Source organism: Sceloporus occidentalis, unplaced genomic scaffold, assembly GCF_023333645.1.
Source record: "Sceloporus occidentalis isolate IW3139 unplaced genomic scaffold, rSceOcc1.0.p SCAF_7, whole genome shotgun sequence".
NCBI classification, from domain to species: Eukaryota; Metazoa; Chordata; class Lepidosauria; order Squamata; family Phrynosomatidae; genus Sceloporus; species Sceloporus occidentalis.
The window spans coordinates 55747894-55764238 of record NW_028316987.1 but is presented as its reverse complement, the minus strand read 5'-3'; the positions used below and the strand labels follow the sequence as shown (position 1 = coordinate 55764238).

At 43.8% G+C, this 16345-nt stretch overlaps 1 protein-coding gene across 1 annotated transcript; it reads right to left on the bottom strand.

Annotated features, from left to right (window-relative positions):
* Nucleotides 1-8107: 8107 nt before the first annotated feature.
* Nucleotides 8108-15581, bottom strand: TRIL (TLR4 interactor with leucine rich repeats). The gene has a single exon (XM_089533031.1). It carries the CDS (start codon nt 15316-15318, stop codon nt 12997-12999), a length of 2322 nt encoding a protein of 773 aa, XP_089389157.1. The 5' UTR covers nt 15319-15581; the 3' UTR covers nt 8108-12996.
* Nucleotides 15582-16345: the final 764 nt, after the last annotated feature.

The window sequence follows — 16345 nt, the reverse complement described above, 5'->3', positions numbered from 1 at the left end:
CACTCGAATAAGTTTCAGGGGGCTGCCAAAAAAACCACTTAACCCAAGATAATTGATCTGGGAAGGGGGTCTGAGTTGTCTCAAAAGATTCGCATTGTCATCTGTGGGAATAACTGACGCTAATAGACCCAGGATACACCTGGATAAAACTCTCCAGAAAGCCAGGGATTGCAACTTGGAGGTCTGGATAGTAATTTTTTTTATTCAAGTTTACAGTCAACTAAAGATGCACAACAGAGGAGTTTATCACACGTGAGGAATTTCACTTAATTTCAAATGAAAAGAAAGTGGGGCCAGAATGCATTCACGTGAATTCGCTAGTTCAGCAAATTTACATGAATTCGAATTGCGTTCGACCTGACTTCCCATTGTCCGAAAATAGCATGCCATTGCCCAAATTTGCATGTGGTAGTTTATCACGCAATAACGTGAAACCCCATGATTGCGTTCAGACTGACTTCCCATTGCCCGAATTTGCATGTGGTAGTTTATCACGCAATAGCGTGAAACCACATGGTTGCATTCAGATTGCCATTGGATTATACTTCCAATTTCCCTTGTCTGATAAACTCCAGAGAGAAACTGTGAGTTCAAAACTTACCACTCTGTCCCCAGTTCCACATAGGACCGGTGTATGTGTGATTTTCCAAAAAAGGGGCATCAAATTAGGATCAGTAAGAACAAGTGAGGTGCTTTGCAATGAAGATTCCAACTAGCAGATGGCAGCAGGAGGTCTAGATGCAGAAATTAAGCATGCTACATTATCTTGCTGCAGCTGCTCAGGTTTGTTGTTACTGCTGTTGTTGTGTGCCTTCAAGTTGTTTCCAACTTATGGTGACCCTGAGGTGACACTATCCCAGGGTTTTCAGGGCCTGAGAGTATGTGACTCACCCAAGGGTCACCCAGTGGGTTTCCATGGCTGAGCAAGGAATTGAACCATCTCCAGAGATGTAGTCCATTGCTCAAACCACTGCATCACCCTGACTCTGACAGCTGAAATACATTACAGTTCTTTTCTTGCTGTGTGCCTTCAAGTCATTTCTAACTTATGGAGGCCCTACCACGGGGTTTTCTTGGCAAGTTTCTTCAGAAAGGGAGTTTGCCATTGCCAACCTCTGAGGCTGAGAAAGTGTGACTTGCCCAAGGTCACCCAGCAGGTTTATATGACCGAGCTGGGATTCGAACTCTGGTCTCCAGAGTCATAGTCCAGTGCTCAAACCACTATACCACACTGGCTCTCATCATACTACATTAAAAGCCCCAGCCAGGAGATAAAACTGTTCAGATGCTACAAAATGCCCTGGCTAATAATACTTTTTGAAATAATTTTGTGTAAACATTTGAGTACATTGAACGACACATCAGAAAGTAAAGGTATCACTATCTCAGCCACCCTATGTAGACAATTTTGGGTTTGGGTATATTTCAAAATTTTGGATAAGGGAGACTTAATCTATAGTTGCTTTCAATCTCTATTCTGAAGTAGACATCCCCCAGTAAATCGTCAGTGAACCAAATTGGGATGAAATTTTTCTTTCCACCCTATTTTAACAGAGCTTGGGAAAGTTACTTATTGAACTACAACTTAAATGGTGCCTTGGAGAATTATGGGAATTGTACTCCAAAATGTAACATTCTATATTTTAATTAGCTTTGCAGAAAAATAGCAAGTAAGTGGAATGACAAAGCACAACTACAAAAGTTATGAAGGAGAGTTTCACATGTGTGGCTTCCTTGACTAACATGTTTTCCATTTCAAGCCATCTTTGATTAGCTTGCTCCTTTAAAAAAAAAAAAAGCTATTATCAAGAAGTGTCCAGAGGAAAAACTGGAACTCAGTAAATGGAATATTATCATCAAGTGCTTTCCCACTATGGATCCGAGCCCTACCTCAAAGATCTAGTCCTGAACCCAACAAATGTGATTCAAAACTTATGTGCTTCTTAACTGCACAAATGCTCATTTTGCAGGGATAAAGAGCAGATGTTTCCTTTTGTTAACCTCGTTTCCATGCAAGACATCCAAGGCACAATAAATCTAGCTCCATCAGAGATGAAATCTTTCCAGAGACTAATTAATTCTCAGTGTCGCAAATAATAGTAGGCCATATCCTTTGCAATACAAGAGTAAAAATAAGAAGTAATTTGCTTCTTTGTACGTATTGTTCAAGAAGACTTTTTTTAAAATCATAGCAAAGATTCCGTATATGCTCTTCAGTGTATTAACTTCAGTGTTTCTGTTGACCGGAGTAAAGCCAATATTATGTAATGTTAAGCCTACTAGAGCCAGAGACTGAGCTTTCAGCTTGCAAGGTTTATTCTGTGTTCCCTCATGAGCTCTGTATAAATTCCACTTCTAGTGAACTCTGGGGTTAGGCAGACATCCTTCCAGACACTCCTTCAAAAGTGCTAATCATCCTCCACCAGACAATTTTCCTTTCTCCTTCCTTATTCCCTCCCACAGAAGAGCTGGTTGGAATTGTCAAAGATAACTGCACTGACCTACTGAGACTATGTGCATTGCTCCCAGCTCATGTAAAGGAACTCTATACACTGTGCAGATTTGAATACACCTCATCATCTGGCATAGAACAAAAAAGCATATTACGATGTGTGTAGCACCCACGCTTGGTTGAGAGATGTCTGGAAAATGATCTGTTCCAATTCTTCTGTTTTAAAAATCAACTGAGATTATTTGAAGCATACAGGATCAGCTAGGTCTTTGGGCCAATAGCATTTCCTGACCTGTAATATTTGCTCTCAGTTGCTCATGCCTAGTATACTATAGCTGAATTTTTCATTATGTTGTGTACACTAGAGCAAGACCACCTGCATAACCCATTGAAATGAAATGAAATTGACAGTTGTGATTAACAAGCCTTTTCCCTTTCAGTGACCCTATTCTAATTAGAACAAGCATTGAGTTTAAACCTAACAGATTTATTACAGTATAAGCTTTCATGGCTTAAATATTTTAGTTATTAAGATGTCAAGAGCTTGTTTTTCTGCAGCACAATAATATTCTAACCTGCTGGAAATTACCACTGCAGAGAAAACTTCTAACTGTCCTTCCTACCACTCAAAAACTGAATGTTTGCATATTCTTGTTATTCATGGGCATCAGTTTTCACTTGATTGGATGGCAGGCAGGAAAATGATGCCCCCTGTGGATCAAAATGATAAGAAAATGCCTACAGAGATAACTTTGGAGATTATCACACAATGGACTTCCCATCCCTCTCTCGTCATTGTCCCATTCTTCCTGTTCCATTGCGGGAAGGACTTTCACATGTTGTTCATGCTTATCCCATCCAAGAAGCGTGAATGACAGCAATGGTGCCAAAGGCTTTCACATGAAGTCACACCAATCCTGTCAATAACCCGTCATTAACATGTACTAACAGAATTTCCCATTATCACAATGCTGCTTTAATGACAGGATTAACACAGCCAGTGTGAAAGCCTTTTGTGCCAGCTGTCATTTGTGCTGTCAAGGACAGGATAAGGATAAGGGAGCGATCTCATCCCTATCCTGTCCCCGTGTGATAATCTCCCAAATCACAGTTTCCACAGGATTATCATTAAGCACTACATAAACCCTGTGGCATCCATTTCTAATGTTGCCAACAATGACATTGGAACTTCACATTAAAGTCAATACCCACATCAGTAGTTCATCTATATCAAACACCATTCAAGTCAGGGATAGTGAATCTTTTTTAAAAAGTCTTGTTCCTCATCTCTGTTTGTAAAAGCAAGAAGTGAACTAAATTTAATGATGCATAATGACACAAAATAACCCATGCCCTACTGAATACTTTGATCTAAATGCATGCAGCATGACGCTATACACAAAATGGTCGGGATTCAGCTTCAGCTGCTCACAAGAGGGTGGTGGTAGTAGATTCTTCCATTTCTTGGTCCCCGTAGCAGCTATTGCATTCCTCCCTGAAAATGGTACACAGAGGACTACAGAGGCATTTTCTGTAAGTGGATGTTGTTTGCAGAAAGGCAATCTTGGATTTAAATCATTTACTTTAAAGCATGGGCTGTTGTCTTCAGTGGTCTTACACACGAGCCAATGCGTAGGAAACACCAGCAGATCCATAACTATCTCAACACAAAGACCAGTAAAAATGGCCACTGGGAAGTGAGGAAGGGAGGGACAACATCATGGGAAGTGGAGGGCTTCATGGAGACAGGGCCTACTGTATCCTCAGGCTCACCAGACTGAGCCCAGTCCAGTTCCCAGGCTCTAGTTCCGTGTGTCAGAGAATGGTGTAATAGGGAGGATGCATATCTGACTTTGACCAAGGATTATTAAGTCCCCTTAGATAGGCTAAAAGGAGGGCGTCAATGTCAGTTAAACCAGAAATGCTAAAATGTCAAACATCAGGAGTGAATTTGGTCCAATTTATTCATGTTTTGAATGGCTACTTGAAACGTAACAGTTTAATGTGGAAGGCAAACAACCGGCTGTGCTTTCATTAGTCTAATTTGCTTGATAAATATCTAATAAACATTAACTGAATGTTACAGCTGTTCCTTCTCCAGTCTCCTTTACTCATTCTTCAGTTATGTTTACAAGTGAGGGATCACAAATTGTTCGCTAAACAGCCTGGGCTCATCCTGCATGGGGAAGCATTTCTTAGAGCACATGTAATGTGGCTTGTGTCAGCAGCCAAGTATTTTACGCCACAAGAAGCATAATCTTATGAATCAGGGAGGCGAGTCACCTCTGGCAACAGTAAGTTAGTGAGATGCAGGAATGGAATGAACTCCACAAGATGCCAGAGAATCCCCTTGGGTTTTACATTTACACACAATATACAAAATCACACTCTTGTAAATATTAGTTGTCAGGCCTTCAAGAATACCACCATCAAGTTGTTTCTCCACTCACATTTACATAAGACTCTAGCCTAGCAGTTAAGTGTGTTGAATTTAAGCCTATGAGGCCAGGGTGAGCAGATGTCCTCCTTTTCCAGGACATGTCCAATATTTCAGCCTTCTGTCCAGGGGGAATTCCAAACTGTTCTCCAGTTTGAGCATGAATTTATATTTATATTAGTGTTTTTAGCTTTTATTTTGTAATAGCCTACATTTTTCTTGAATGCCCTACATTTTGTGGTGCCTTGTCCTCCTTTGGAGTTAGGACATCTCATCTGGTCACCCTGTATGAGACCCGTGTTCAAACCCAGGGACAATCCATCATCTATTGCTCTGCTGAAAATAGTTCCCTATTTTGGAAATACCATTCCCAAAGTCAAGGTATAGGACACCCTAGGGCCTAGGCCACAAAAGTTACTTTGCTGGGTGAGGCAAAAACATAACATCTCTTCCTGCTTTCTAATAGTAAAAACACAATCATAATAAATTAAACCATCAACCATTTGTTGCATTTTCATTACATCCCTAATGTGCCCCCTAAGACGCTGTCAGCCATGTTCTCCCAAATCATACCTGAAATGGTCCTAATTCTTGCTTAAGCTATTTTCAGTCTCTTGTCCTAAAAATATACATAATAGTTAAAGCCTGAGCCAAATATTCTTTGTGGGTTTTGTTTTCCCATGAAGCTGAACCTGAGAGCATTTATGTTTGCTAAAATCTGTTGTTGTGTTCCTCTAGCTAGCTTCAGCAGTCATGGTGTCTGTTGTTCTGCAGTCCAAAGCAATTTCTTACCCAAGGTCAGGAAGCATTACAGCATGGGGTCATCATGGCAACCTGAGTCGGTGCTGAATCAGGAAACAACAGTTCCTGCCTTCACTATAAATGAAATGAAGCTGCTATTCACTCTGGTGACTTCTGGGTAGGAAGGAACTAGCGTTGAAGAAACGCCCAACAGCACTTAAATGAACAATTTGCAACCATATCCAAATTGCTAGTATGTCCATGAACAAAACCCAAAGGCAAATTGTGTGAGGTCCATTTTGACTCAACACCAATAATTTCTTCACTTATCTATCTAGGATAATAAAATGTGTCTCTCAGTATAACAGCTTCAAGAACTGGGAACCTGAAATTTGGCAAACATAATCATGAGACCCCAGAGATATGTACCGGTACCTTAAGGTTAAAATTAGACCCCGTTTAATGAAGATTCATTTAATGCAGTTTCAGTTATCTGCAACCAACAAAATATGTTCTCTCTAGGCATTTCTAGTTTTTCCATCATGATTCCATGGTCAGCTTCTGGTGGAAGCATACCATAGAATCTCACTGGAGGACCTAGAAATGCCAGGTGAAGTGTTCTTTTAGGTTAAAAAAATAGTATTGGTTATTAACTGCAATTTTCATTATATGTGAATGGTCGTGGAACACATCCCTCTCATTCAATGGGGTCTGACTGTATTTTTTAAAAAACAAACATTGTTTTAAATTAATTTAAATGTGTTCCTCTGTTTGAAATCTGAAGTACCATCTTCACTTGCTAGCAGGCAGACATATTTAACCAGCACATAGATCTATGACATCTGCGATCTGGGAGAAAGAAATCCTCTTCCTTCAAAAAAACAAAAGTAAAGCCAGGAGATATTAGCCTCAGAGTCACAACTGGAAGTTTGCTCCCTATCTCCTGTTGTAAACAGACACCTTCACAGGATTGGAGTGACTGAACCCCTCTCTCAGCAGATGGCCATCATGTCCCATGCCACTAGGCCTATCTAGAGGTACTGATGTCCTTGGCTTCACTCAAATGGGGGCCACAGTATGTCCATATCCAACCGCTCTATAACTTTGAAGGCTCCAAGGTATCACAATAGGACTACGGCTGCGTCTACACTGCAGAAATAATCTGGTTTAACACGACTTTAACTGCCATGGCTCATTGCTATGGAATTGTGGGAATGGTAGTTTGTCGTGGCACCAGAGCTCTCTAACAGAGAAGTCTAAATGTGTCACAGAACTACATTTCCCAGAATTCCATAGCATTGAGCCATAACAGTTAAAGTGGTATCAAACTGGATTATTTCTGCAGTGCGGATGCAGCTCTTGTGAAGCTGGATCTTCTTCCTAACCATATAATAATATAACATAATGAAAAAATAGTATAATAAAATAATGTAATATAATAATTAAAGTAATAATAAACAATAACAAGATAATAAATACACTTGTCCCTCCACATTCACTGGGCTTAGGGTCACTGGAACCCCATGAATGTGGAAATACTGCAAATAACAAAAACACTATGTTTTTATCTGAGAGAACACCTCTCTGGGAATCTCTAGGTCCTCCTGTGCAACTTTGTGATCAATATCTGCCAGACATTGACCACAGAATTGTGCTGGAGGAGCTACAAATGCCTAGAGGAGTGTTCTCTCTAGGCCCTTCAGTATGACATGTTGACCATAAAGTTGTGCTGGAGGACCTAGAGATTCCTAGAAAGAAAATATTAATAAAATTTGTGACTAGTCAAAGCCACAAAAGTCAAAGCCACAAATGTGGAAGGATGAGTGTAGTCAAAGAATTCCTGTACCTGGGATCAAACATTGATCAGAGTGGAGACTGCAGTCAAGAAATCAGAAGACTTGGACTGGGAAAGGCAGGTATGAAAGAACTAGTCAAGATCCTAAAGTGCAAAAACATAACAATGAATACTAAAGTTAGGATCATCTGAACCATTGTATTCCCCATCACAATGTATGGATGTGGGAGCTGGACAGTGAAGAAGGCGGACAGAAAGAGAATCAACTCATTTGATATATGGTGCTGGAGAAGAGTGCTGAAGTTACCATGGATGGCCAAAAAGACAAACAAATGGGTCCCAGAACAGATAAAGCCCAAACTCTCCCTGAAAGCCAGGATGACTAAATTGAAGTTTTCATATTTGGGCATGCAATGAGAAGGAAAGACTTATTGGAAAAAGCAATGATGCTGGGGAAAGTGGAAGGCAGTAAAAAGAGGAAGGCCACAAGCCACATGGCTTGACTCAAACACAGGCCACAAACCTGAGCCTGCAGAACCTGTACAGGGAGGTAGAGGATAGAAGGTCTTGGAGATGTCTCATCCACAGGTTTGCCATGAGCCATGACTCAAGAATGGCTAACAAGAACAACAATAATGATACTGCAATTTTTTAAAAAATGTATTTCTACAGCAACCTGAAAACTTCAAATACTATACATTCACTTTAAATTTTATGCCGAGTAGAATTTCCAGTCACTATCATGAATGTGAAGGACGCTCTCTCCTCAGTCTGTGGCTGAATGGTGACGAGTTTCAAAAGAACTAACTTACATTAAAAATCTTGAAATACAAGTGGAATAAAATGTTGCAAGGGAGAGCTCCTATACAGAGGGCTCTTAGCCAGGCTTTCTTTCAGGACACTCCATTACATGCCCTGTCATTTCCCCAGTTTTCTGTTGTTTCATCCCAGACACAAACCATTTTGTAAAGAATTCTCAGTCTTCGTCATCTGTTTTTTAACCTTTTCACTTTCTTTTTGCCCCCCAAAAAATGTTTTCCGCATATTCAGAATTTCTCCAAATTCTTTAGTTTGTTGGCGACTTCCCTTTTGTAAGCAGATGGTGCTGTTTGGGCTACATACATACTAGCACTCATTTCTGAATGAAGGAAATACAAAGACATTATATCATGACCTCTTTTTTAAATATATTTTGAGAACATTTCAGTGTTCGTATTGATACTAGAGCATAATACAATATATAATAAATTTGTGGCTTGCGAATATTGCTTCCTTGAAGTACTATTAAAATTATGGTTTCACTGTTTTCCAGTGTCTGGTTCCCAAATTACACAGCTGGAATGGAATTTTGTATGTCGTACACATCTGTTGTGAGCCTGAGTTCATTGCTATGCACAGAGGAGGGGGCAGACGACTTTTCCCATGCTTGAGAAAACTGCCTCTCAGTAAACTGACATTCCTTCTCTTCCCCACCCTCTTTGTTGATATGGAGCTGTGACAGTGTCTTCTGTTTTAGTGCTATCGAGACAAGGACTTGCTTCATTGGCAAGCAGCATTCTGAAGGGAAGGGAAGTATTTATGGTTTCAAAAATTGCCAGTCAATTAGCAAAAGATTTTTTTAAAGTTTTTTAAAAGGTGCCTTCTATTGCTCTAACTTCTTAATAGAAGCATCTGATGGCTCCTTGCCCCTTGGCCAGATACGCTTGATAAAAGGCATTTTTGCACATTATTAAATCGGTCTTGTACTTAATTCAGAAAATAATACCAAGTTAAAATCTATAGTGTATGGATAGACTTCAGGACATTGCAGCTCTACTGAAAATCTCCTGGTCTGCCAATTGGAATCAGGAACAAAACAATGACCTACAACTAGGAGCACAGTGTAAGTGGTCTGAGCATTGGACTACACTGGAGATCAGGGTTCGAATCGCCACTCTGTCATGGAAACCCACTTGGGCAAATTCTACTCTCTGAACCTCAGAGGAAGGCACAGACAAAAATCCCTGTGATAGGTTCACCTTAGAATTGGTGTGTGTCAGAAATGATTTGAAGACAAACAACAACAACAACAACAACAACAACAACAACAACAACAACGGAAAAGAGTGCCTCTGGCCACATGGTCCAGACCAAGATTTTGTTTTCAACTCCAGCCCTTTAACACAAAAATCCATTCCTGGGTTTCCTTACAGGCTTCCACACTTTCAACAGCCTAATTTAGAGTGTGAGGTGAGAAGCTTTTTATGGTTGTTCCTCTTGAACAACTGGGAGTCAGAAATCCTTTCAGAGCTAGTACAGATCTACTCATCCTTAGCTGGAATGTACATTTTCAGAGCAAGCCTATGCCTGTTTACAAAGTGTAAAACTAGAGTACACGTTTTGCCCATTTTTAGAAAAGATGTTCCAGTAAGTGATAAAAACATATCTTTATCATAGCATATGACTGACCTCACCTATGTATTTTGCAGGTAGCATGTTTAATGTTGTAACTGGTCATTGGAAGGTTCCTACTTTGATTGTTGAGGCATACATTTCTGAGGAAATTCCATTGTGTGAGGAAAAACAAGTTTAAAAACAAGGTGCCCTGGTGGCTCAGTGGTTAAATGCTGGTACTGTAGTCACAACACTGTAAATTCAATCCTAGAGGAGGGCTCCAAGGTCCACTCAGCTTTCCATCCTTTTGTAGGTAGGTAAAATGGTACCCAGCTTGTTGGGGACAATTGGCTTACACATTGTAAACCACTCAGAGAGTGCTAGTTCACTGATAAGCAGCATAGAAATGTACTTGCTATTACTATTATGTGTTTTTTGTTTGACTAACAGACATAAAGTTCCATCACTTTAAAAAGAATATACACCTAGGAAATTATAGCATATGCAATCTTAGTGCAACCTTAAATTTTCTTCTGCACTGTATCCCATTTTAACAAGACCGGTATTCAGATATAGCAATAACAATGCAGAAGTTATTCAAGCATGGGAATACAGTTCAAGATTTCTGTAAGGAAACAAAAATACACCAAAATAGAAAAGGCGGGTGACAGCAACAGGATGGAATTGGCACCCATCTTCTTTACCTCTTTACCTAGTCCTGTGCCAGTGTTCAAACTAGAATCAATGCAAAATCTTGCACCCAAAACTTTGAATGTAAAACCCCAGAACTATGAATTAAACCCAAAACTATGAATGAAAAATATGTTAATTCATTTATAGACAAGGCTCAGTCTCTCTACATGTACAGTCCATGAGGAGGCTTACTTAAATGGAATGAGATTTGAACTATGCTTTGGACTGTTATTTTTAGGAGGTCAAAAACTGTATACTGATGTTATCTATCAACCAGTCTCCTTCATAGCTACTCTTCATTATCAAGGTCACCACTTCACTTCCTCATTACGGATACAGGACATATAAAAAGAAGAAAAAGGAAAACATGCTAAGCTACAGAAGTACCAAAAATGTTTATTCAAGACCACTGTAAAAATAAAGTAAATCTAAAAAACAAAGTAACAAAATTAGATTAGTGTTGTTTTTTCCCTAGTGGTATCAGAAATTTAGTCTTGCTTGCAAAACCAACATAAATTGTGACCATTATTTGCATTCATACACATCACACACATTAAAACACCAAACATTCATTTAATTAAAAAAAGGCCCTGGTCAGTATAAAAAAGCACCATTCTAACATCATCAAATTACGTACATGTTAAACATCCAACTTCAAGGCACTTCTTGAGGGAGATAATATTTTGGTCAAAGACCCTAGAGCTAATGGGTTTTAATAGTCAGTGTTTAATGTTAAAAATTCAAGAATATTCTCTCTGCCACAGTAGCAACTTGTGTTCACATTATTTGTCAAAACAGTGGCAAACCTGGCTCATCTTAAATAAAGGCTGTTGCAATGATTATTGAAGTTATCATCTGAAATATCATTCATTTTAACTGTGTGTTAAGCCAAACATTAAGGCTTCAATTCTACATCCACAGTTTAGACACTGTTGTCCTTCACAGCTCATTCCATGAAGTGCCATTTCATGAAGAAGCTCAGCAATAATCCCTGCTCTGTCCATTGTTCCAAATGCATGCAACTTATGTTTAGCAGTGCCAACCTATCCCTGGTGGTGGCAGCAGTGGAATGTGATTCATTTGTTCAGATAGTGGCATACTGGTTACTGATTTATGTTACTGCTTCTTTAGGAAGTGTATGTACTAAAATTGTTCACACAAGGGAAGTAACAGCTATACCAGATTGCAGTCCTGTGGATGAGGTGACGTTGGATTTGATCCTATAATGGCATTTTCCCGGTTTGGCCATAGACACCCACTGGGTAACCTTGTGCAAGTCACACTCTCCCAGCCTTAGAGGATGGCAATGGCAAACCCCCTCTGAAGAAACTTGCCAAAAGAACCCTTCAATAGGTGCGCCTTAGGGTCACCATAAGTCAGAAACAATTTGAAGGCATACAGCAACTAGAATTTAAGGCAACCTAAGGTGTATCTACATTGCACAGCACTAGCAATCTGATGCTGCTTTAGCTGGCATGACCCCATCCTATGGGTGCCTGAGATTTGTAGTTTGGTGGACTTATAATTCTCTGTTAGAAAACTCTAGCTCTTTAACTACAGCATTTAGCAGAGAATTCTTTCACCAAGATACAAATCCCAGAATTCCATCAGACAGTGATGGCATTTAAAGTAGTACCAAAATGCAATACCTGTGTAGTGTAGTAGATATACACCTGAAAGGCACAGAAACCAGCCCAGCTGTGAACATTCATACAGGTCTACAGTCAGCCCTCCATATCCATGGATTCTGCATCCATAGATTCATCCATCCACAGCTTGAAAATATTTCCCTGCCCCTAAAAATGCATAAAGCAAACCTTGATTTTGCCATTTTATATAAGGAACAACTTTTTACTACCCAATTGTATATAGCAGGACTTGAGCATCCATGGATTTTGGTATCCACAGCGGGTGCTGGAACTAAACCATCTCAAGGGCCCACTATACCTACCTTTGTTGTTGTCACTTTACTCTTATTATCTCAGTCCATTTCTTTACTAAGAACAAATATGATTGGATAAATATATCCACAGGTTAGGGACTATTAACAGATTACTTTTTTAAAAAAGGCTGACTCAGTTTGGTAACTGATGTTTGGATTGTTGTGAAACTCAACTCACAAAAGATTTCACACATATTGGTTCCTTTCCAGGAGCAACTGCTCATGGACAGGAACCAGAGCCCACTCAGCTAAAGTAAAGAATAGTGGTATATAGAAAATAGTGGTGGAATCCCCCCCATTACAAAGTCTGATCTCTAAATGCGAAGATGGCAGTCCTTTACTAAGTATGTCTTTCCATCATCTCAGGAAACCCTTATTTTTGTATGGGTTATGAGTTCAAAAGGCTAATTCCCGTCTAGAAAAAGCCACCTGCGGTTTGATAAGCCATCCTTTTGTGTGGTGGTAGGCCTACATACAGCCCACAGAGGTTACAATTCCCATCAAACAATACCAAATCAGAACACCAGTAGCTATTTGATCCCAGCATAATATAGGCTATGTCTTTAGTCTGCAAAGCGTTGCAAGAGATGATCCTCTCCCCGTCGGGCACTGCTGTTCACTCCTGCCCCACTGTCCATGAAGCGTTCACAGGGGAACTCAATGAGGTCAGCCTCGCTCAGCGCACAGACAGCACTGCGGGGTGGACGATGGGACTGGAAACCAGAAAAGTCAGCAGAGACACCAGTCCCCATGGAACGGAGGGGGCGACGGGTGGAATACATCTGCCGCACATGTACCGGAGAGGCTGTCTTTCGCCGCCGGCAGCCAAGCACCTTCTTCCGCACCAGGCGGGAGGCCCAGGCCGCCAGGGCCAAAAAGAGCAGCAGTGCATTGACTGCCAGAAGTACGAGGGTGAGGAGCTGCTGGTCCAAGCTTTGGGGCCCACCTGCCACAGCAGCTGCTGCCCCCGCATCCTCTTCAGGCAAGGTGACCAGCCCTGCACAATGGTCCCGTGGGGCCACAGGACAAACACGGCCCCCCATCACTCCCTCCACACACACCAGATAAGGGGTATTGGGGAGCAGCTCCTGCAAGGTGGCTACTGGCTCACTCCACTCAGGGATGTACACAAAACGCTGGAATTTGACTGCTGCCCCAAAGCGGTCAAAGAGGATCCTGAAGCGTACAGGCCCTAACAATCGAGGGCTGCGATGGGGACGCACCCCCCAGCGCACAGTCACGGAGTTGGTGTTCAAAGCCTCCACCGAAAGGTTGTACAGAAACAACTTGTTAAAATCACATGGGTCAGTGACCAATGGTGGAGTGCCGGACACCGAAGAGACCAAGTGGTGTTTCCCTGCCCTCTGAGGCCAAGCTGCGCCAGGCAAAAGCGGCCTAGTACTGAGAAGCAAGCTGGGCCTTGCAGTCGTAAGACTGGCATCAATGCCCTGGCTGTCACTTTCCAGCACGGGAGCTACCATCTTCTGGGAGCCCACCATGGGTGAAAGAGAAGGCAGGGAGCTGGGTTTCTCCTGACCTAGGCCCTGGGGGCTGAAGCTGCTGTTGCCTGGATGGGATGGGGAAGGAGAGGCCGAATCCTCAGAACATGAAGAACCATTGGCAGGAGGGAGAAGCTGTGCATCCTCAAGGTAATCCAGGTACTTCCCCACCAGGGCAAGGGGTTGGTGGCACTGCACAAAGACCGTCAGGAGCCTCCCTTGGGTATGCCAGGAGCCCAACCAGCGCTTCAAGCCCCGCAGGCGGCAGTCGCAACTCCAGGGATTGCCATCGAGTTCCAAGCGGTAAAGAGCTTGGCTGGAGGCAAAGAGGTCTCCGGAGATTGTGGCCAGTGCATTTTCCTGCAAACTGAGCTCTCTCAGTTGGTGCAGGTTTCCAAAGGTATCAGGGTGAAAGCCAAGCAGCCGGTTGTGACTCAAGTCCAGCACTTCAAGGTTACGGAGTGGCTGCAGCAGGCGGGTGGGTAGTTGGCTCAATAGGTTGCCTTCCAAGTGTAACTCCTTGAGGGCCCCCAGCCCAGTAAAGGCCTCGGGGGCCAACCATTCCAAGCGGTTGCCGCTCAGCGACAACTTGGCCAAGTTGGCTAGGTGCTGGAACATCCCTTTGCTCAACTGCTGGATGTCGTTGCTGGAGAGCAGGAGGGTGCCGAGCGAACCCAGGGGCCGAAAGGTGTCCGGGTGGCGCAGCAAGCTCTGCTGGTTCCCAGAGAGGTCGAGGAAGCGCAGCTTGCCCAGGCCGGCAAAGGCGTTGCGGCTCAGCCAGCGGATGCGGTTGGCCTCCAGGTGCAAGTAGAGCAGGTTGGCCAGACCAGCAAAGGTGGCATCACCAAGGGCCCCCAAGGCATTGCCGTCCAGCCGCAGCTTGACCAGGCTGCCCAGGCCGGCGAAGGAGGCTGCGCTGAGGGAGGCAATCTCGTTGGCGTTGACGTAGAGGATACGCAGCTTGGCCAAGGGGCGGAGGGTGCCGGGGGCCCAGGCGGCCAGGAGGTTGTTGCCCAGGTAGAGCTCCTCCAGGCGGCCCAGACGCTCAAAGGCCTTGGGGTGCAGGCTGCGGATGCGGTTGTACTGCAGGTCCAGCCTCTGGAGCGCCCCCAAGCGGTGGAAGTCGTAAGCAGAGATGTTGGCCAGGAAGTTGCCCCCGAGGCTGAAGGTGAGGATCTCCTGGGGCTCCTGCAGGGCTTTGGGCACCGCCTTCAGGCCCCGGTTGGTGCAGAGGAGGTGCTGCTGCTGCTGGCAATCGCAGGGCTCTGGGCAGAAGGGCTCCGAGGGAGGAGGCAGCAGAGCCACAGCCAGGGAGAAGCCCAGCAGCAGCAGCAGCCTCATCCTCATCTTCATCCTCCTCAAGGGGATTGAGGAGGGGGCCTCCATCTTTCCCGGACGATCCCCGGACTGCTCCCTCCTCCTCCTCCTCCCTCCAGCATCCCCTTCCTCCCCAGCAAAAAAAAGAAGCAGCTCTTCGTTGTTTTTTTCCCCAGCCTCGACCGACCTTGGAGGGGAGATCAGTGAAGGAAGGGTTCTTTTTCTTTCTCCAGCCGGAGGTCCTGAGTTCAGATCCGGCGGAGGCTCGATGGAGCAGAGAGCCGCGCTGCAGCTGTCTTGGGCAGCCTCCTTCCTCTCTCTCTCTCTCTCTCTCTCTCTCTCTCTCTCTCTCCGCCCTCCAGACTGGAAGCAAGCCCTTCCCAGCCTCAGACCCCCAGAGACCCACCGAGGGGAAGGGGAGGGAGGGAGGGAAATCGGGAGGAGCTGGGCTCAGCTGCAGCTCTGCAAGAGGAGGGGCCAAGGATGTTTCCACACTGGAGAAATAACCCGGTTTGGCAGCGCTTTAACTCGTTGTCTGGCGCTTTGCTATGGAATTCTGGGAGTTGGAGTTTGTTGTGGGGCCCAGAGCGGAGCTCCGCTCCGCTCTGGGCCCCACAACAAACTCCAACTCCCAGAATTCCATAGCAAAGAGCCAGTATGCTTAAAGCGCTGCCAAACCGGGTTATGTCTCCAGTGTGGATGCAGCCCTGAACAAAGTTGAGTTCAGAGAGGAGGGGGAGTTGCCACCCTTGCCCTCCTCTGAGGCTGAGAGTGTGTGACCTGGCCCAAGGGCTGAATTCGAACCCTGCTCTCCAGAGTCTCTCAGAAACACTACTAGGCCACGCTGCCTCTCAAGGCTTTTGTTGCTGCTGCTGCTGCTGTGTGCCTTCAAGGTGACCCTAATTTATTCCTGGGGTTTTCTTGGCCAGGTTGTTTTCTGAAGGGGGTTTGCCATGGCCTTCCCCTGAGGCTGAGAGAGTGTGACTCGGTCCAGAGCTGAGGAGAGATTCGAACCCTGGTCTCACCCCTGGTTGAGTTCAGGGAGGAGTAGGGTTGCCAGCCACCATTGCCCTCCTCTGAGGCTGAGAGAGTGTGG

Coding starts and splice junctions, on each gene's coding strand:
- TRIL (XM_089533031.1), bottom strand. CDS start 15,318: ATGGAGGCCCCCTCCTCAATCCCCTTGAGGAGGATGAAGATGAGGATG.